General features: G+C 39.9%; 2 protein-coding genes across 3 annotated transcripts in view; one reads left to right on the top strand and one right to left on the bottom strand.

The window, feature by feature from the left end:
• The window catches only part of robo3 (roundabout, axon guidance receptor, homolog 3 (Drosophila)), a 176,031-nt gene extending 158,943 nt beyond the window's left edge, over positions 1–17,088 (bottom strand). Inside the window, exons 1-3 of one of the 2 annotated variants that reach the window (XM_077242382.1) lie at positions 16,979–17,088; positions 16,737–16,875; positions 13,809–13,903 (exon numbers count right to left, since the gene is read on the bottom strand). The gene's annotated coding sequence lies outside the window, so the exon portion shown is untranslated. Of the gene's footprint in view, positions 1–13,808; positions 13,904–16,736 lie in introns of both variants that reach the window. The other variant, XM_077242381.1, reaches the window with a different exon arrangement.
• A 319-nt stretch (positions 17,089–17,407) lies between these two features.
• On the top strand, positions 17,408–21,425 carry msantd2 (Myb/SANT DNA binding domain containing 2). The gene is made up of 4 exons (XM_077242391.1): positions 17,408–17,873; positions 18,822–19,077; positions 19,916–19,979; positions 20,069–21,425. Exons 1-4 carry the CDS (start codon positions 17,433–17,435, stop codon positions 20,931–20,933), a joined length of 1,626 nt encoding a protein of 541 aa, XP_077098506.1. The 5' UTR covers positions 17,408–17,432; the 3' UTR covers positions 20,934–21,425.
• The last annotated feature ends 1,506 nt before the right edge of the window (positions 21,426–22,931 follow it).

The raw sequence follows: 22,931 nt of genomic DNA, 5'->3' as shown, positions 1-22,931 counted from the left end.
ACAAAAGCACCATTATATCTGATGAATGCAATTAGATCCTTTTGAAATAGGTTGAAATAGGTTTGATTAGATTGTAAATCAGGCCACCATGCCACACAAGTGCTCCCTGATCTTTCCTTACAAATGCAACTAAGCTCTGAGCAAGCCCTCGAAAGCAGGTCGGCCGGCATGTCACTTCACACTACATCAGCCAGATAGTGCGACTATAGATAGAATCGTTGTGACAATAACAACAGAAAATTATCTTAGCCATACTAACCATAAAACCAAAATTGCCTAGTCAATGTGAGTGAAATTGCCAACTGCCAAGTCAAATATTGCCAAGTGCCTAGTCAGAGACTGTTTATATAGAGACATGCCACTTCCTCGATCCTCAAAACAACTATATAGGGAAAACCCGTAACGCCAAAGATGGCGATTGTATGCACATGTCCCGCCCCTCCCGCTGGAAAGCCAATCGTCTGCTTTTAAGTCAAGCCGGGAGACATTTAAGCCTATCGTCTGGTTCCACTGACGCATGCATGCGCACAGTTGAGGTTTGTGACAGCGGAAAATAAGTTACTGTTTGAAAAGGCGGCAGATTTGATATGCAGTGTATGTGTGAGTTGTGTAATATATCAGACTTACCAAGTCTCCCGGAAGTTCCCGGAGTCTCCCCCATATTGATAGCGGCTCCCTGATGCCCAGAAAATTAGTTAAAATCTCCCGGAATCTATAGCGAACGACCAAGAGCTCGCACATACTGTGCTTCAAATACTGTGCTTCATACTGTAGCGCGTGCACGACAGAGAGGGAGAGAACCCTTGCGCATGTGTAGTAAAAGCATAACCTGTAGGGGAAAAGGTGTTTTAAACCTTATTTTGGGGCAAAGTCATCAAACTTTTTCAGCGATTTTTATCATATTTTACTGCTGTTTCTATACATGCAGTTTTTATGTCCCGGTGACCAGTGAAAGTGCAGTTCTGACTCTCTGCCCATTCATTTAGATAGGAGCCTGGTTTTGTTAGTCTGAAATAACTGCCGGAGGCGTTGCCAAGATGGCGGCCGAGTGGCATGACTTGCCTAAAAGGACTTTGGCCTAGTCCATGCGAGTGATGCTTGGCTATCTATCTACAATGTTACACCATGGTGCTATGGTGCTCTGGGTTGTTGCAAGGGCATTGATGAGTGGTTACCAGAGTGTTTTGAGTGGTTGTTAGGGTGTTGCTAAGTTTTTACTAGAGTGTTCTGGGTGGTTGCTAAGACATTGCTAGGTGGTTACTAGGATGTTCTGAGTGGTTACTAGAGTGTTCTTGGTGGTTGTTAGGACATTGCTAAGTGGTTACTGGGATGTTCTGGGTGGTTGCTAAGTGTTTTTTTACTGCCTAGTCAGAGCCAACCTATAAGTCTCAATGTTATCCTGGTCCTATTTCAATGCAAGTCTATGGGATTTTTACCTAGGGTGTTCTTGGTGGTTGTTAGGGTGTTGCTAAGTGGTTACTATGGAGTTCTAGGTGGTTCCTATGGTGTTGCCAACGGATTACTAGAGTGTTCTTGGTGGTTGCTAGGTTATTGCTAAATGATTACTAAGGTTTTGAGTGGTTGTTCAGGTGTTGGTAATTGGTTGCTAGAGTGTTCTGGGTGGTTGCTAGGACGTTCCTAAGTGGTTACTATGGTGTTCTGGGTGGTTGCAAGGTGGTTTCTTACTGCCAAAAGTCACAAGAGCCCACTTACAAGTCTATTCTGGTCCTATTTCAATATAAGCCTATGGGATTTTTTTGCCTATTGATCACCAAAATTATAAACCCACCTTTCCTTTAAAAGCTGCAATTCTCGTTCAAAAGAAAGAGTGATGCATGACTTATAAAATACAACAAACTACCACATAACATGAAACTTTAGGTTCCTATGTAATGTTTACAGTAAATGTTTATAGTCTGAAGGGTCATTAGTGCGTGCCGTTAATCAAAGGCAGAAGGAAAGGAAGAGCCCCGGTGGGCCCCGCTGCAGCCCCTCTGTTTCCAGCCCCTTTTAATTAGACTCACAGCAGGGACACCTTACCCACACACGTGCCTCTCAGTCTCGCTCTCTCCATCACTCTATCATCCGCTCATCCCCTCCACCCAGTATATGAGTTACTGTCTGTGAGCCCCAGTGGGGCCAGGACATAATCATAGTCATGTGCTCAAAAGACCATTTCCCTGCCACGGTCTGTCAGTAACCAATATTAAATAAGAAAAAGTATGACGAACAGTCTGAATGTCATCCAATAATAAAATGAACAGGATTATATGAGGATTTAAATAGTTTGTACAGGAACTCAAGTGGTCTCCTCTATGTGTTGAAAAACACCACTAAGCTAAACTTAAAGAATACCTGTCTGTTTCAGGATAAAGGGATGCTTATTACCAAAAGGGAAGGATTGGAAATGTTGCTGGCCATCTGCTCAGTCCCCTGCGCGCTGACATTTGGCTGTAGACCTTTAACCCTGCTGGAAAATGTCATGGCACAGAGTTTTCACCCCGGGACAAAGACCTCTCAACCCCCTAAGCAGAATGACACCCGTAATACAATAAGATTCATTAATTATGATTTTCAAGACGATAATAGGGCACTTTTGGTATCTTAAGACTTAAGTATCTCAACTTAACTCCAGAAAACCCTGAATGAGCAAATTTTCTCCTAGACAAAAACACGACTAAATAGCAACTTTTGCAAATGTCTTTGGCTTTTTATCCTGAGAAAAAAATTCTCACAAAAGTCTCAAAAAAGATCTCAATGTCTCAAAGACTTTAAACTGTGCTCTTATTTGCCAACAAACTAAAGACTGCGATCAAAAGTCAAACAATTATAACATGAGCTCAAACATTTCTCATCAAATTTGTCCTAGATGTAATTATCAACACTATGCTATCCACTAATAAATGATGAAGGGCCAATATTAGATTCATATCCTATTTTGTATTATACCCTAATGCACAGTTTGAAAAAAAAAATTCATTTAAAATTGTGCTAAAGATTTTCATTTACCAGTGTTATTATTAAATTATTAGTGCTTTTAAAAATTAACTTTAAGTGGCCGTTAAATGGCTGTGAATGACAAGTGAATGACAAAAAAATGTGCATATTTAATATCAGCCAATAAATGTCTCCACCTGTGTGGGTTACATTATTGTGCCTCCCCACTATCCACATAAATGTTACAGCTTACTGACTGGCAAAAAAATTATAATTTCCTTTCATTGTATTTCTCCCAAGGACACATTTGAGACAAAGTTGTTACAAGACCCATAACTCAACTAAGTCTGAGTGTTAAAAGAGGAACCCCAACGAACAATAAAATTATCTTCTTTTAGGTTAACTTTGGTTCTGGACCACAGGCTTTATTAAGGCTCAACTGAATATCTCTTAATGTAAACTTCAGCCACAGTATCCGCCCATGTATCAGGCCTAGTAATAAAGAAATCCTAACTGCCTTAACTGTAGACAGAAGCTGAACACCCTCAGCAGAAAGAGATAAGACACACATTCACCACGTATCCTCTTGAGCTTCGATTGTGGTTATCAATCAAGAGCGCACAAAGTCAGGGGACAGCAAGTGAGCCAATTTCCACATGCAGAGCGTTCTCATTATGAGGCAGCTGAAAGGTGTCGACTGAATGAATCACTGTGCAGAGATTTAGAGGGCCGATGTGTGACACGGCATGCTGTGATGGATTTCATATGCCTCAATCACACGCAACGGCCTCAGTGGAAAATTCAGAGGTTGGAAATCTTATTGAAAACGACAACCTGTGCTTGTGTATTTGGATTTCATGCAAACTTGACTTACTGTTTGTCAAGCACATGTGGAAGTGAGCTAGATCTGTAAAGAGGTAGAATAAGCCAGGGCCGTAACCACCATAGACATCGAGGGGGACAAGTCCTCACCATAATTAGAAATGGCCAAATTGTCCCCCTCAATATTTTATATTCTTAATGTTGCTCTGCTGCACTCCATTACACACAACTTTGTTTGTTTAGGATGACAAAAAGTTAACATTTTTACACTTGTCTGTGCTTATCAATGTCAAAATGATTGATATGGCCAATCAAATCAAAAAAGGCAGGCCTTACTGTTCACAGAAGCTGAGTGCAAACTCCAACGCAAAGCTTTAGTTTTAATGTTAAAAAAGTGCATGCAAGATGTAAGTAGCTAAACATTTAATATTTGACAACTGTTTTACGATAGAAAATGTTCAACTACAGCCAGAAATATAATGCAAACTACTTAACTCTTTTATAATATTTCGCCATATTTGAATTAAAAATAATTTACATGATTCATGTAATTCATAACTAAATGTGAAGAGACATTGTTTTGCACTTTTGCCATATCAGACATACGAATAAGAGTGAATGTGTGCATATTTTAAAATACAATAGTATTTGCAAATAGTTTAAACAGATTACATCATAACTACAATTAGACCTTGAACATATTTTACCAGTCTCGTTTTAAATAAAAAGACCAATCCCCAATACCCCCTCCCCATAACAATTATGTGCATCATTATTTATACAATTCTTTTCTACAATATTAATTTTAAATTAACTGTACAAAAAAGACTGTATGATGTATGTAATATTTATCAATGTGTATGGTTATTGTCCAATAGTGATTATGAAATTGCAACAATCACCTCAAAACTCCCAAATTTCAATGATTAATTAGCCTGACCTATTACAAATAAATGAAGTTATGGCCAAATAAGCTGCAATCTGCGTGCATGCCTTGTCAAAGCTGCCATGTGTTCTGCAGACCCCCTGTTATAATGAGCGGTGACCGAGGCATGTGAGTTATCAGTGGTCAGTGCAGCTGCTGGGGGTAATGGTATATTGAACGACGGACAGTGCTGAGGTCAGGGGCCGGACCCCACAGATGCAGCTGCCCCACACCTGGGCCACAGAGGACCAGAGAACTGCCTATCCTCGGCCCTCCTCCCGCCCACGCCACCATCAGGCCAGTTCATCTCTCACCATCCACATCAATACAAACCAGAGTAGACTACTCAATCAACTCATATATCAAACTCATTGCTATCTTGATGCCTTTATTGACTCCCTGCACAGTTACTCATTCTGAAAGAGTTATCAGCGCTGATTGTGCATCAAAGAGAGTAAAATAAATATTCAGAAAAATGGATATGCCTCACTAAGTGCTCAGTTGGGCTTCAAAACCTTTTAAACAAATTTAAAAATGTTTTCGTTTGCTTTAGAGTCCTTAATTTGCTTTCATGAGACTACTTGTGCATGTGCATGAAAAGCTGCCTTGTAAATCCTTCAGCTTTTGAAGTGCTGGTCATACAAAAATCAATGGGAATGAATGATGTTTTTGCCCAATCTTATTATATTTGCAAATGAAGAGGTCCATGGAGGTTAGGGGATATAGAGATAATGAGGGCAGTAGCGACCATCCCTGACCCCTCATACAACACTTTAACAACACAAAGCCATTTCGAAAGAAAAACACAATTGTATCTGTTTAAAGTGAGGCTGAAAGTGTATTATTGTATTAGTTCACTTCTATGTTCTGCTTGTGATTGCAGCTCAAACATATGAGAAAGTATCTGCTTTTACTTACATAAAAGGGAACCTTTTATGCTTTTTTTACATTTTCAACTCCAATCTGTAATGTTTCTGTTTGAGCATGAAGAAAGTCTGCAAAGTTACAAAGTCCAAATCTAAAGGGAATTATTCTCTTTTTCAGAAAACTCAGTTTCTGAACTTCCTGAAACGTTTACTTCTGGGAATGAGTATGTCACAATATTTGTCATTTAAAATAAATACCTCTCAATTCATATGCAAAATAAAAGGGACAAGTCCTGGTTGAGTTGCATTAGTAGTGTCTTGTAACTCGTGGTTATGGTAAGGGGCGTGACATTTCTGAAACACGCTCAAAGCGGTTGAACAATCACAAAACACTGCTCAGAGCACATTGCGCTTTTCAGAAGGCGGGGCTTCATAGAGACAGAAACTAAACAAATCGTTACTGACAAACTGCGAGAGGTGCTGCAACTGTAAAATATGTCAAAAATATTTTTTTTTAATATTCAAGCATTAAAACCTACTGTAGTAGACCCCAAAAACTAAATCAAGATTTTGAAAAAGGGCATAATAGGTCCCCTTTAAAATGGCACTACTGCAGTTGTTTTCAACATTTTTAACTCAAAAGCTCCCCGATGTCCAACACAATATTCAACAAAAATGATTTCAGCTTACTCGAGATGTATTCAAATCATTGTATGTATTCATTCTTAGCATTTTATTTTACATTAAAGTTAAATTATTGAATCTATTAATAATATTATACTAAACTGACTTAAAAAGAGAGACCCAAATCATATCTAGAGACTTGCTTACACACTTATTGAACAGAACGGAATCAACATTGAAATTACTTCAGCTAAACAATCACACTATTTCATTTTTAGAGCTTCTTTACAGCAGAATTGATTTCGGTTTACATCATGGAATCATTATTTTTTTGTTTATCACTGTAAAGTTGCTTTGAAACAATCTGGGCTGCATTTCCCAAAAGCATTGTAAGCCTAAGTAGATCGTAGAACCATAGCCACCAAAGGTCTCTATAATAAGCTTAGATCACTGTATAAATAAACGCAGCCCTGTATAAATAAAGGTGACTTGGCTTCACTTGTTTTTGTGGTTTTTTATGACCACTCAGAACACCATAGCTGGATTCATTCGGAATCCAGATTAACAAAAATAAGAAAACATACTTTGTGTGAGGTGTGCTTTATTCATTGCAACACTATTGTCAGTGAACCTATTTTGCGTGTGAAATTTCGCTAATATGAAAGCACCTTAAGACCAGACATATTTGTTCAGAAAACAAAGAAAAAATGCATCGGGTCTCATCTAAACTTTCACAATAAATCAAATGATACGACAAAATCACAAAGCACTTTGATAATTACATTACATGCGCACTTAAATTCAATCATCTGAAAAAAACAGCAAGGTGAATCGCAGATGATCAGACTAAATATGTTTACCAACATGATATCATGCACAAAATCAACTATATGTATCTGGCACATTTCATTACAAGACTCCTTCTTAAATAGCAACTCCCTTGACATGCACAGAGAGACGGCCAACATCAATACAATCTTGCTGTGCCTTGAACTTGCATGCCGTCTAGCCCAACGTCACAGCACCCTTCCCATTCACCATCATCACCCAGGCGTGACATGGCATTGGCCCTGACCGTGATCTGTTATTGCACTTGAATATCAGAGCCTGCCGTCATCACAGCCTCTCTCATTAGCCTTGGCCGTGTCCGCTGCGCTCTAATGAGACAAGTCTTTAATGTAAAGTTGCTCTCCAGTGAGGGTCTGCTGATGAGGGTGCACGTGTGTTTTGGAGCCGCCGATGAATTACCTTGGCGTCTGACTGAGGGGAAACACCTGGTCCTCACCGCCAGAGGTGGGGTTAGCCACGGATCCGGCGCTCCCACGGGACCAGGTCCCATCTGCGAGAGGTGCTGAGGTAAATTCTCATCGGGACGGTGGGTGGCCACGTAAGAGGCCTCGTCTTTATCTGTCTGATGAGCATGAGAGGCTTTTGTTTGAAGACATGCAGGAGAATTTGGGATGACGGACTAAAATAATGAACTAAAGGATGCTGCCCATATGAATCTCTCTGGCATGTGGTGTCATTTTAATTTGTCTGTTTAAGTATTCATTTGGCACGGTGAGGATGTCAGAGTGGTTTTCCACTCAAAGTAGCAAATGATCACCTATTTACATAAATCATAAGGTTTGTAAACACAGCATATTAAGTGAAAAAAATACAGTATAATATATAACTACAATTTTAAAAATACTTCTAAAAAAACTTTTTAAAAAAATGTAAAGAAAGTGGCTTTTTGAATGTAGCAATGCTTTGTCAAGGTTTAACAATATTGTCACAATACATCGCAATACAAAAAAAACGATGTCCATATTTGTATTGTGATATATTGTGATCAACAATATGTACCGTATATAGTTCACCCCAAAACATTTTTAGACACATTTAATTTAGATTTAATAAACAATAAATTATTTAATAAATACAATATTTAAAACTTTTTAAATGCATGTTGTCAGGGACAGAACGCAAGCATATGTGTCATATGTTAGTAAAAAAGGAATTCAATTTCACCCCTGATGTAATAACAAATTTAGCATTTTAATGTATAGTACCTTTTGTAAACAATTTACCACAGAGTATGTGTTAGAAGAAATAATAATACAAAAAAAAAACTTACCATTTTAACTCTATTTTGACATTCTTCAAAGTATCGTAAGAGTACTGTATCTTGAAAGCAGTATCATGCTTCTGCATGCAACTGAATCGTAACATAAGTGAATTGGTACTTTTGAGTCAAATACTTTCAATGAATCATTTGAAATGATCCACAAAACTGGTCTGGGGTGCATTTTCCAAAACCATCATTAGCTAAATATGGTTACAAGTTCCATCGTTAGCAACTAAACCATAGTTTTCCCTTAAACCATAGTGTGGCAAGCAGGAAGAGGCCGAGGGCCGTGAGAGAATGGCGCGAGGGCGGTGGTGTGATTACTAACAAACGTCACCTGCGCACTGCACCAGCCTGGTATCTCACGGAGGAACAATGACAGTGAAGGACGAGAGCGGACCAGGTCTGGACTTTTGTTATGTTTTGTTTATGTGTGTGCGGCAGTCGTCCATGAGGGGGTGCCTTTACTTTAGTCTTTTGAACAGGTAAGCTGACAATAATCTTTACACTAGTAATGCCCAACAGCATTGTATCCTTATAGAGCCGTAGTTTGTGCCTGAGACTTTAAGAAATGTTTAATTTGACTGTGATTAAGAGTGTTGTACATAAAATGGCGGACGAGAGTGGAACCAATCAAGACTGTATACACAGCACCTGTGCGAACAAAAGAGAATGAGATGACAGCTTTAATGAAGGACAGCACAGAGAAAAAGTCCAGCGAAGCAAGTAGCACACAGATAACAAATAAGCAAGAAGATCAAAGTCATGGGACCCCCCTGTAGATCTCTGTCATCTCTCAGAGGGAAAGCAGGAGGCGGTAAGGAGAGTTTTGAGGGAGGAATGTGAGGCCTTTTCCTTTGACAGTGACAATGTGGGTTGAATACTGTCTCTCAAGATGCATATAACCTTCCACCATACCAGCCCTGTGCAAAATACCTACATGTCTGTCCCAAATGTCTGCCTCTTCACAATGAAGTAAAGGAGTACTTGCAGGATCTACTGAGAAGAGGGTGGATCACACATTCTCTATCACCTTATTCGTCGCCAGAGGTGTGTGTCCGCAAGAAGGATGGCAGTCTTCGTCTCTGTGTTCAGAGAACTCAACCGCAAGTCAGTCCCCGACCGCCATCCGATACCAAGGATTCAGGATATGTTGGAAGCTTTGGGTGGGAGTTTGTGGTTCTCGGTCTTAGACCAAGGTAAAGCATACCACCAGGGTTACCTGGATGAGGAGAGCCGCCATCTCACAGCTTTCATCACACCCTGGGGGCTTTATGAATGAGTGTGGATACCCTTTGGCCTGAGCTTGGCACCCGCAGAGTTTCAGACGAGTATGGAGCACTGTTTGGCGGACCTGAGAGACACGATTTGCCTCCCGTACCTTGATGATAACCTGGTACACAGTAGGAGCTTCAAGGAGCACTTGGAACACATCCGTCTTGCTCTCCAGCGTTACAAGGAACATGGTGTGAAGCTGAACCCAAAGAAATGTGAGCTGTTTAAATCGAATGTGTCTCGGCAAGTTGGTGACAGGAGAGGGTTGCGCAATGGACCCCGCAGAGATGGCTCCAGTACAGGCGTTAAAGGAGAAGACCCCTGCCACTGTGGGTGATGTGTGCCAAATTCTTGGGTTCCTCTCCTACTACAGACCCTTCATCCCTAATTTCTCCTGCGTGGCCCACCCACTGTATAACCTACTCACCATCCCAAACCCCGAAAATTGTACTCTAGAGCCAATCATGAGAAAGAAACATAAGGGTCACTTACCATCACAGACACCTATACAACTCCCACCAGGAAGTATTGAATCAGCTGGTAGACAGACTCACAAATCCCCCTGTCCTCGGATATCCGTATTTCACCAAACCATTTGTATTACATTGTGACGCATCCCAAGTTGGTCTGGGTGCGGTGTTATACCAGAGACAGCAGGGGAAGATGAGAGCGATCGCCTATGGCTCCCGCACCCTGAGTCCAGCAGAGAAGAGGTACCATCTGCACTCTGGAAAGCTAGAGTTTTTAGCCCTGAAGTGGGCCATCTACGAACGTTTCTGGGATTATCTTTACCACGCCCCATCGTTTGTGGTATATACAGTACTAACCACCGCAAAACTCAACGCAACAAGACATAGATGGGTGGCGGATTTGGCCGATTATAACTTCACACTCAGGTACCGCGCAGGCAAAAACAACTCCAATGCCGTTGGATATTGAGGACTACATGTGTAGCTGTACGGCTGAGGCCAGTCATGATCTCATTAGTGCATCTATGGAGAGAGTCAAAGCAGAAAGGAAAAACCCTTGCCGGGGTGTTGGGTTGATCCAGGTCAGTGCTTTGAGCCTGGTGAAAGACAGTGAGACCAGCCAACCTCTTACCCCAGATCAAATCCGCAAAGCTCAGGAAGAGGATGAAATCCTGTCAATAGTCCTCTGGTACAAGTTACAAAACAGGAGGCCAAGTAGAACTGAAGTGAAAGCAGAGAACCCTGCAGTGGCCATATTGCTGAAACATTGGCTTAAGGTTCATGTGGGTCTAGATGGTGTCCTGCGCTGCAGAACTTTTCCATCAAGAACAACTGCTGCTCCCCAAAGCTTATCATCCGCTGGTCTTTAAAGAGCTGCACAAGGACATGGGTCACTTGGGGGTCGAAAGGACACTCAACCTGATTCGAGAATGGCTCTACTGGCCACAGATCAGTAGGGATGTTGAACATTTTGTCAGTAAAGTGTGCGAATGTCTCAAAAAGAAAAAGCCGAGTAAGCAGACCCGTGTACCTCTGGTGTTCATCCAGTCACTTATCCCTTCCAGCTCGTCTCCATAGACTTCCTGCATTTGGAGAAATGCAAGCATGGCTATGAGTATTTATTAGTGGTCGTGGACTATTTTACGAGGTTTGCGCAGGCCTACGTGACAAGGAACAAATCGTCCAAAACTGTAGCTGACAAGATTTTCATCGACTTTGCACTTAAGTTTGGGTTCCCAAGCAGACTACATCACGATATGGGCAAAGAGTTTGAGAACAGACTGATGGCCAGCTTGAAGAAACTCTCTGGCATCCAGGGCTCGCACACAACACCATACCACCCCCAGGGTAACTGGCAAGTGAAGAGGTTTAACCGTACCCTGTTGTCCATGCTGCGCACCATGAAGGACAAGGAGAAGGAGGATTGGAAAGAGTCCCTTGCTACAGTTGTCCACGTCTACAACTGCACAAAGAATGAGGCAGCGGGTTACGTGTGCTATTACCTTACCTTTGGACGTTCTCCTCGCCTGCCCATTGATCTGTTGTTCAGTCTTGGAGAAGATGAGGCCCATGACACCTATCATGACTACCTGAGTCATTGGAAGACAAGAATGCAAGAGGCATACGAGATTGCGGCTATAACAGCTGTCAAAGGAGCAGTTCGGGGAAAAGTCCTCTACGACAGGAAAGTGCAGGGGAGGGACCTCCACCCAGGTGATAGGGTTCTCCTCAGAAACCTCACTCCCAGAGGGGGGCCTGGAAAGATTCAGTCCTACTGGGAGGGTCAAGTGTACAAGGTAACGGAGATGAAAGCTGATGGTAGTCCTGTTTATGAGATCAGTCCAGAAAATGGTAAAGGAAGGGACAAAGTGGTTCACAGAAATCTGCTGCTGCCCTGTGATTTCCTACCCCTTGATCAGCCACCGGCAGGGGTGCGTCAGCCATGGAAAAATTCCCTGAGCTCTATTATTTTTCTCTGAGCAGTTTATTTTCCCTGAGAAAATAAACAGAGAGTCAGGTAACACAGACTAAGGGTTACTGGAGGCCTTGGATGGCTAAGGTGTTCTAAAGAAATGTTTTACTTGTTCCCGGAAATGTCAGGAGATATTTAATTTTGTGGGGGAGAGTATAGCACTTAGGATTTCAAAAGGGACAGATAAAAATTGCACCCTCCTTAAATTTTGAACTTGGTAAAGACATTATTGTGACATTTATTTGTATTACGGGATTGCACTGTGTTCTGAGTAAAATCATTCTGGTTAAATTTGTTTGACAGGTTCGTCAGCAGGGGTCACCCAAGCGTTACACTACGCATCAGTAGCTGACTAACGGAATAGAAGTAGCATTCAGTACATGATGAAGTGCGGTGTACATGCAACGAAAAGCACTCCTTGTTTGACCTGTCTTTTGAACAGGTAAGCTGACAATAATCTTTACACTAGTAATGGCAGGGGGCATTGTATTCTTATAGAGCCGTAGTTAGTGCCTGAGACGTTAAGAAATGTTTAATTTGACTGTGATTAAGAGTGTCCGACATAAAATGGGAGACGAGAGTGTTAACAACTAAAAAGAAAAACTAGTAACTTTTAACGTGAGCAAAAATGAGGAATAAAGGCCTAAAAAGATATAGTCGAGATGGGAGTGCGAGACGAGGGATAATGAACTAAATAGATGTGTATGAACATTTGATTAAGTCGTGTTAAGCAGTCTGAGTTAAGAAAGCACACGTGTCTGTGATTAGTCTACACATTAACATGTTAACCTTCATTTAGCAGTACCTTGTCAGCCATTACGTGTAAAAAGCGCATTCAGTATGTACTGTTAATAAGATCTCCAGTCAGAATCAGTGGTAAAATGCTTGTTGTATTAAACATTTTGTGAGATTATTATGAAGGCACAGTAACTGGTGACTGTTTATCGAGGTTTAAATGCATGACTCGCTTGTATTCATTGTTAAAGGAGTTTGTGATACTTTAATGACGTTATTCGTCAGACCTTTCCTTTATGCCATGTGAGAGTGGGCACAGCACATGTTCAGATCTATTTTGTTATGATGTTTATGTATTTAGAGCATGTATTTCTTGAGAATTGAGTGTGGTATGAAGAGTAATGTCTAGCTATGTACCTGCTTAGACATTTGCACTTCAGACATCAGACATGTGATTGTTTATGATAATCTGTTAAGGTATCACACAATAACAGAATAGAAGTAGCATTCAGTACGTGATGAAGTGCGGTGTACATGCAATGAAAAGCCCTCCTTGTTCGACCTGTGTCTTTCAAGTGTTTTGAACAGAAATAAATGTGTTGCTCCAGGAAGTGACATCGCATCCTTCTTAAAAGTATAATATATACAAGCACTTTCCTTTTTTTTTATTTACATTATGCATTCAAATGTAAAACAGAGAAAAAGCAACAAAAATTATGAATTATGAGTATAACAAAATATAAAATAAATACTTTGTAAAGCTCACAAAGTTTTAAAGTCAACAAAACCATTAAGTTGGGTTTGCGAATGTGATCTAGTTCAGATTGAACAACGGATGTGTGACAAAGTTAATAAGGTTTCAGGATACAGTTTTTACTACTTCATTTATCCAACGATGCATCGATCATACTTTGGTGATTAAGCAGTGAGTAAAATAGTTGTACGGGAAACACACCCCTGAGTGATTTCTTCACAATTAAGAATGAATCCCTTGAACCGGTTTCAAGCTATTCAATGCACTGTGATTGAACAAAGAATGTCTGACTCGCAATGATTAAAGTTAACAACTCACCAACCCGCTGAACCTGAGAATCACCTCTCTTTCAGAACTGCCTCCAAAAAACTCAAAAGCGATTCCACTGCTTGACTGAACTTTGGTGTCTCAGCCTGTATAGAAAGAAAAAAATCAATGAATGTCCTTCATTTTAAAACACATCACTTTAATCATTTCAATTTAAAATTTCTCTTTCTTTATGATTACAATTGCCAAATGTTTGACAAGCTAACTGATTCTATAAACATTTTAGCTTTAACTAAAAACTCAGAGGGGAAACATCAAGCATAGAATGGTTTGAAGAATCAAAAATATGTTCATCTATAATTCCTCAAGGTACAAAAACTATTCAGCTCTCTTTAATGTCACGTATAACACAAAATGTAGGGATGTAAAAAACCACATATTTGAGTATTTCAGTGTGATTTCATGCTGCTTTAGGTGAAAAAAGAGAGAAAGCTGCCTCATCATGAAAGCCTCCAGTCCAAACCAAAAATGTGCTTTTTCTCTGAACTGGAGTCTGCAGGTGCTGCAATCAGCTGCGCCACTGAGTGAATATAATGATCGTTCACACCACCGTGATAATGATCTGATCTAAAGCCAGTCGAGGGAGATGAGATGAAACAGAATTTGAAGATGGCTGTAAAAAGCTCCAATCATTGACGACTCACTCATTTAAAAAAGAAAGCAAGTATGCATCAGTATCACTGGCAGAATTTCTGGATTCTGGAACGAAAATGGAGATCCAAATCAACTCTCTTTATGCCAAGTAAAAGCTCTTGGGTTTTTAGGCTTGGTATGTCTTATAGGTGAAAGTATGGAAGGGCATTGCAGGAGGAATCTTGGCAGAGCACATTTTGTCGGACAAGTATCACATCTGTGACCCTGTAGGAGGTCAGTCAGCGAGGACACCCTGAAGATCCAAAAATGCTTCCTGGCAACCATCATGCATGTATGAAAACATCCTCACCTCCAAAACTAGCTAAAAAAAAATCACAATTTGCTCTAATTGACTGTGAATGCATGTGCGAATTTGTGTTCGTAGGGGATAATCGGAAATACCTCTGCCCATTAGACATTATGCAAATAACCACTTTGGGCTTTATAAAATGCTAAGGAATTTTGCCTGCCAATCCTAAAAGCAATCTCTCCGACACAAATTCACTTAAATGCTTCCAGCATCTTTACTAAAATGCTAAATTATGAAATAATAATCATAATTATCTTTGCTTTCTCAACGCCCCTTAATGTGTCAGAGGGTCATTACAATTTCTCTCACATTCAGCCATTTAAAGGGCTTTCGTGACTTCACTGATGATAAAAAACTGCTTGATTTCACAAAGCCGTTGAGTTACTATGTGATCTGACTAAGAAGTGCTCCTCTTAATGTCGGCAAGACGTTTAGAAATGCCTCTAGAGCGAGTCTAATCAGAAGGCCATGCTTCTGATCATGAGCAAACATATCCATTCCCTCATTAAGCTGAAGGTATGGCAATGCATGGGCTTTGGGGCTGTAAAAGAGATTCCCATTTTAGATTTGCATTCACAAATATAATGTCCAGTGTTGTTGTACAAAGCCAATTTTTACATTACGAGGTTGCGGCTCTTTATTATTCATATTCATCATGGTTGAGGGATTCTTTATAATGCATCTTGATGAGAAATGAACACCTTAGGCTAAATCCATACACAATTGAATCATCCGTATGGGTTTGCTCTTAATTTGTAAAATAATAGCAAATATTATCTTAGGATTCTTTTAGATTTTTGTAATAAAAATCTATATGGAAAACAAACTGATAGGCTGTATGCAGCTACAGCTTAGTATTCAGGTTCCATCGCCATATGCTCATGAAAATCTTTGCATTAACATACTGGTACTTTTAGAAACTCGAGAGAAGACACAATCTTGTCATCTTTGGGTTTTTAAAGGTTATATTGTCTCCTGACTCTACATCTAACCTTTAGCAGACATCAAACACAATGAAGTTGTCAGAAAACACTCAGACACGGACAGAAAATGGTGTCGGGACAGTTCACTATTCTTAGGATGGGTTAAAACCTTTGACCTTAAATAGACTCTGTTAAATCACGTGAGCAGCTGTGAGGCTGCAACTCAGTTAAGCTATATTCCCTATAGGATGACATAGGTAAGATTTTATTTTTTTCCCAGCACAAATAAATAACTCGGCAGCATCATTAAATCATCTGCATTACTTAAGAAGTGATTCATTCAGGCTTCTGTGGGTATAACAAATTTCTTCTCCGATGCACAATTGTGCATGCCAGAATCAAAACTTGTCTATGACAAACTATATTATACTGAATTAAACGGGACATAAAAAAGTAGATAGGCTACCGGCAAAATAGGGAATCTAAAGCTGTTATTTTATGCGTAGCATTTTATTATAAAATAAAATAGCGTGATTTTATGCATTATTTTGATAAAAACACAGGCAAAATGCATATTTGACATATGTTTACTGATTTAATTATATTCCTTGTGGATAAAACACATCCAAGTAAAATTTGCCAAATCTGTTGTTGCCACTTTGACAAACTCTATCAGACGCAGCATTCTATGGACGCAAGGCAGAATGAAACGGGGCAACCCCGCCTAGTGGTCAGCGGTGGTATTATACAGGTAGTGGAAAATAATAGACATGTATTGCAGCAAAAGAAAATCCCTAAAATGGGTAATTAATTTTAATATTTGAATAATAATAATAGTTAACGTTTTACATATATAATTATACGAGATTTTGCTGCTGCAACAGTTACTCTGATGACATGGTAATTCTGAACTGTCAAATTTATTTATTTGCGTAATATTATTATATGACATCAGTGCTGTTTTTAAGAAAACAGTTTTCTTGTTCTTATGGTAGCACTTATTTAACAGTGTTAAAAATCAAGCTATTGTTCATATTATATTGGTTAACTTACTTTTTAAGGCCTTCAACAGCAATGCACAGATTGAAAGCCCTGTCTTTCTGGAACTTTAGAACAGACCGACAGAGTTTACTTTCCTTCTCAGAGCATTATGTAATTCAGTCCAGCTTCAGTCCAGATTTTCAAATTCACGCTAATGAAACAAGAGAAACACGACACGAGGCGAATGATTTTGGGAGCAAAACACATGACTTAAACTTCAAACCTACATTCTATGCTGCAGATAAAATTCTCACAGCATTGCTTCCGTTTGCAAAAGGAAACAGTGACGCTCGACTTTCTTAAAATCTGATATTTGCAACAGCCAAATCGGCTTTCACTCCGCATCGTTCACAAGGAAGACCGCCGCGAACTTGGTCAAGCGGAGTGATACATGCGGCGATACGTCCCAATGCGGGTATATTTTGTATCAGCACTATTTTATATATATTTCATATTATTATTAATATTAAACTTAAAAACAGTTACATTAAGTCAAATTTTACCTCTAAACTGTTTATATATAACTATCACGTTTCATAATAATTACCTATAATATTTTGTATTTAATATTATTAGCTGTCATGTAAAAATAAAGTATCATGCAAACATGATAACGCTGAACTGTCATTATGAAGCTGTCAATCTCGCTTGGAGTGAGCGCGCGTGCGCGCTTCCTCTCTGCCCCCTCCCCTTAGCAACAGAGGCAAGATGGCGGCCCCCAGTAACGCCGAGCGTTCTCCTGATATATCGGTGCCTCTGAAGATTCCCAAAACCGAGGTTCCTTCCCCAGAATCCGAGGATCTAAGTGACAGCAACCAATACCATTCCAACCCCTCCACCCCTAACAGATTCTCTCCTCTAAACGTCGGGGCTTCGCTGTCCGGGGGCGCAGGCCGGAGTGGATCGGCCTCTGCATCCAACAGCTTCACCGCTTGTCGAGGCATGTCGTGGACACCGTCTGAAACAAACGCGCTGATCGCCGTGTGGGGCAACGAGAGGCTGGCGGAGGCGCGGATGCAGCAGCTGGAGGTGGCCGGGACGGTGTTTTCTGGCAAGGCGCCGGGACCAGCGATGTACGAGCGGGTGTCCAGAGCCCTGTCAGAGCTGGGTTATGAAAGGACCCCATCCCAGTGTCGAGAGAGGATGAAGGTAAATAACACATCGAAACACATGGTTGTCACTCGGATATGCAAAGAGACGTGATGTCATGTTTGTTTGGCAGTTTGTTTTTGTTACATGGGGCTTTGGTGAAGCTGTCAAAATCAAAACACTAACGTTATCTGTCTCACCTCAGGGCAGGCTTATTAGACATATGGCTGTCAGTTGTGAACAGGGAGCTGTTGTCATGTTTATGGAAGATTGTGTCTGCTCTGGAACTTTGGTGAAGATGACAAAATAGCTGTGATTAGGGCATTGAACTTTAGATATCACATATTCACATAAACACAAAAGCTTCATTGTCCATACTGCCTGCTTCAGCATATATATGTGAAATCACATATGCTACCCACCACAACATGAAAGTGATTTAAATTAATCCGGGTTTTTTTCTGTATTATATTTGTATAGTAATATATAATATAATATAATATACGTGTATATACAGATATATACATGTGTGTGTGTGTGTGTGTGTATATATATATATAAAGTTTGGTTTGAAATCAATATGATCAGATTTATTGCTACAGGGTTATTGCTACACCACACCAACTGAATATGTCTGAATATGCAGATATGTCCCTGCTATATAGTATGCAAAAAGCGGTATGTCAAAGTTGTATGATGTCCAAGACTCTGAGTTAGTATCTAGTGTGCACATTTGTATTTCATAAGGCCATGCAAGCTGAGGTGCTATCAGATTTGAGAAGTTAATCAAGGAAATTGAGTGTCTTTTTAGTGCGAGTCAGTGCTTTTTAAGGGTATACGACTTATACCCTTATACTATAAATACTAAGAAAGTAGTTGTTCACGGTTTATAAAGAGCAAGTGCTTATTTGTGACCTTTTCCTCAGAATTGGTTCAAAAACAATGTTCCATCTTCACGGGTATTACTGCTTTTATAAACGTTACCTTGATCCCTGTGGTCCTCTGCAGACACTTAGAAGGTGTTATAGCCGAGTGAAGGAGCACGGCATTGGGAAGAGGAAGAGCAGTTACTCCATCGAGCAGCTGGAGAAGGTGTTTGGGCAGGGCGGCTGGGATTCCCAAAGCTGTCAGCCTGTGCTGATCAACAGCAGCGGCCTCTACCAGGAGATGGAGTCAGACGGCAGTACTATGGAGGACTACTCTCAGGAGGACTGGTGCAATCAGGACCTTTCTGCGGCCTTCAATGAGGGAGACATAGAGACAGGTGAAAGCAATAATCTTTGAAGCGTAAATAAGTTTAAAGTCACAAATGTAATATCCTCTGTCTTTAAAAAGGAGATGGTTAAAAATCAAGGCAGGCAACCAAAAGAGTCCTACTTGATTTCTGCTTCCACAGAATTCCTCATGAAGCTCCACTGATTTCCAGTAAATGCCATATTTTACATACAGTGTTCAAAAAGTATAATTTTTTAAAATAATCAATACTTTTATTCAGATTAAAGTTATTTACACATTATCAAGGGAATATTAAAATAACATTGAAGACTTTTACATTGTTACAAAAAATCTAATTAATGCTATTCTTTTTGAACTCTATTCATCAAAGAATCCTATAAAATGCATCATGATTTCCACAAACACATTGATTATAAGAAATGTGTCTTGAGCACCAAATCGACATATTCAAATGTTTTCTGAAGGATCACGTAACACTGAAGACTGGAGTAATGACTGATGAAAATTCAAGTCATTTCAACAATAAATTAAATTAACAGTTATTTTCAATTGCAATAATATTTCTTAAAAGTATTGTATTTTTGATCAAATAAAAATGCAATAGACGTCTTTCAAAACCCCAAAATTAATAACAGTATTGATTATCAGTATTAAATATTTATTCACATATATGTGTAGTATGAATGAACATATTTTGGATGTTTTTCTGCAATAAATAAATTCCAGAGATTTCCAATTTTCGGCTAAAATGTTATAAGAGTGTGCCATCGTGGGCCTAGTTATCAACCTCAATCTGTGAAAAAAATCTGATGCCACAAAAATGTGTATTTCTAATATCCCATATAATTCAATCTCGTCTTTCACAGATGAGAACCAGCTTCCGAAAACCAGAGTTCTTCAGATAAGACTGGAGCCATCTGAGCACACCCAGTAAGTTTGAACCAGTGTTCTGTTTCCCAATATGTTTAAACATTCAGATTATTTTTCCTCACGTCCTCCTCTCCTTATCCTTTCTACAGACGCCAGGAAGTGATGCAGAACGTGATGCGTATCCTCGAGTCAGTAGAGGTCAAATGGGAGCACTTTCAGACATGGACTGACTTCTCTCGCCTCCACCTGTCCAATAAGCTGGCCATCTTCGGAGTGGGCTACAACACGCGGTGGCGAGAGGAGATCCGCTACCACTACGCGGAGATCAGCTCGCAGGTCCCCCTGGGAAAAAGACTACGGGAATACTTCAACCCTGAGAAGGTCGAGGGCAGGGTTATCATGACCAAGGTGCAGAAGATGAACTGGAAAAACGTGTATTATAAATTCCTCGACATCACTATTAGCGAAGCTCGCTGTTTGGAGCTGCACATGGAGGTGGACTGGATCCCGATCGCACAGACAAGAGCGGCAGGGTGCAGCAACAGCTCCCAGTACCTCCTGCCGGGGGGCATCCCAAAAACATACGGCCTGTACGCCATAGGCTACGAGGAGATCAGCGAGTCTAATTCGTCTAGCACAGAGGACAAGTCCTCATCCTCGCAGGAAGAGGAGGAGACGGACCATTGCGAGAGCGTAGAGAAGGACAAGAGGACATCAGCCAAAGTCACTTACTGTTACCTCGGCATTTCAGAGGAGAGGACGCTACAGCAATGTCTGTTCCAGCACTTTCAGACTTCAGGCAAACACTATGGACGAGGGGAGCCTTCAGCCATAACCAGGTTCCTGCAGGACAACTGCACCGGCCAGGCCAGGGAAAGCACCCTCTCTGGATTACACATCTACATTAAGTTTATCGAGGTGGAGCTGGACTTTCTCTCCGCCGGATCTTTACTGGAATGTTTAGAGACTGCGATCGGTTATTCGTTAAAGTTCAACAAGAAGAATGTGCTGTAACATTTGCCAATTAAAGCCAATTAAAGCCAGGAAATTGAAATATAGACTTGAAAGTATTTATGTGGTATGTCAGGCACAGTCTGTTCCGAAAGGGGCGGTAGTCTCCTTTGCAGTAATTGTCTTTATCAGGGAGCGTAAACGGGAGCAAACTGCCTTTATTTAAATCTCTCGAGCCAGTGCAACAGAGATCCAAATGCAGGAACTGTCCGAAAAAAAGAATCCTCAACGAGAACTCTTAATTAATCTAAGTATAAAGTCTATCTACATAGAAGTATAAATATATATATATATATTTAAGAGTATATATTGATATTGTCAAGCATTCCAGCATTTTCAACTATAACATTCGAAGAATGTTTTTCATAAACCGTTTATTAATATTTGTTTTTTATTTGTGAGCTCACATGGTGTCTTTATGTAGGATTGTTTCCAGGTCACAGTCTTGTTTACATGTTTGGATGGAAGGACAAAAAAATAAACTGATGAAATTAAGTGCTGTTCGTTTACTTTCAGTCATTTTTTTATTATTTTTACTTTCAAAATAACCTTTTATTTTTCAAACCTTTCAAAATAACACAATAATGTTAGTTAAATGTTAAATTCACCTTAAATTCTGCACCACATTCCGAGCACATGAGATGGTATTTTGTGTGACCAGCAGGTGGCAGTAAAGATCTCTTAGTGGCTGAAAGAATAAGTGTCCATTAATGTCATTCTAGAATAGTGAATTATGTATTATAAATACTACTTATAGGCCCTAAGTAGTGCATGTCAAAGTACCTGTCAAACAATTGAACTAAAGTGCTTTTTATCATTCTTAAAACATGCAATATTTTAGTTCAATTTGACCCTGATGCAGTGAATTATTTCCCAAATCAGAAGACAGCATCGTGTTTTATTTAACATAATGTGTACTTTCTCTTTGTAATGCTGCTTGTGTAGTAAAGCTCTTTTATGGTGTTGCAAAGGTAGTGAGTGCTGGCGTTGGTCGAGCATGTGCTAGGAGAATCAATAATTCAAACACAAAGTCTAATTTCCCTGCTTAGCCTGTCATATGAGATGAGTATCTCCCTCGGCCAGGAAACAAAAACACTCCCAATGGAGGCTGCTATACACTTTATCTAACCGCAAACATTTATTATTTGCTTTACTGATCGATTTATCTGGTTTAAAAATATTGGATGATGACTAAAATATATTTATTTCATCTTGTTCATAACACCTTTGGGTATTTCACATCTCATGGGTATCATATTCAATCCTTGTGGTTTTTCCTTCAAATCTTTTAGGCCCGTTTACACGAAGGGAAGACGCAGATATTTCCCTGCGGTTTGGCTCTCATTTACACGAAAACCACGTTTTTTATCACAGAAAACGATTATTTAAAAAAAAAAAAACTAGGCCAAAGTGGAGATTTCTGATAACGCCGGTTATGTGTTGCCGTGTAAACTGGGAGAAACGGGGTTTTAGGTTCTCAAAGTCACATTATGCGCCAAAAATGCTTAACGTCATGTGAGCGCCCTTTTGCATAGTTATAATCGACAGCGTATTAATCTTTTTATTTTTTATTTCACAGTGCCACTCATTACATTTATTGCTACATCAGGAGCAGTTGTTGGAGGTAACATATTACAGACGTAACAAGTTACAAAATATAATAGCCTACTTATTCAGCAGCCAAGTCTGCAATTACAATTCCAGCTCCAGCTACTACTATAGTAGGCTACACCATGATTCAAGTAACCTGCACCAACAACTGGTCAGGAAAACAATTGTATTGTATTGTGAAAAAGGACTCCCAAGACCCAAAAGCTTATAAGTAGGGGTCCATCCCACCACCAACACCTCCCCATCTGATAAAGATAATATGAGCGGTCCAACTTTAGATACCAGGAGCAACCATTTATTAAATTTTGGGTATTTACAAAACATTTACCTGCATCAGCCAAAAAATTGACAGACATTGTACCTTTGCACCTCAAATTGAATTAATCCTTG

Source organism: Siphateles boraxobius, unplaced genomic scaffold (genome assembly GCF_051911475.1).
Source record: "Siphateles boraxobius isolate OS27281-9 unplaced genomic scaffold, OSU_SipBor_1 25, whole genome shotgun sequence".
NCBI classification, from domain to species: domain Eukaryota; kingdom Metazoa; phylum Chordata; class Actinopteri; order Cypriniformes; family Leuciscidae; genus Siphateles; species Siphateles boraxobius.
This window is presented reverse-complemented; position numbering and strand designations above follow the sequence as displayed.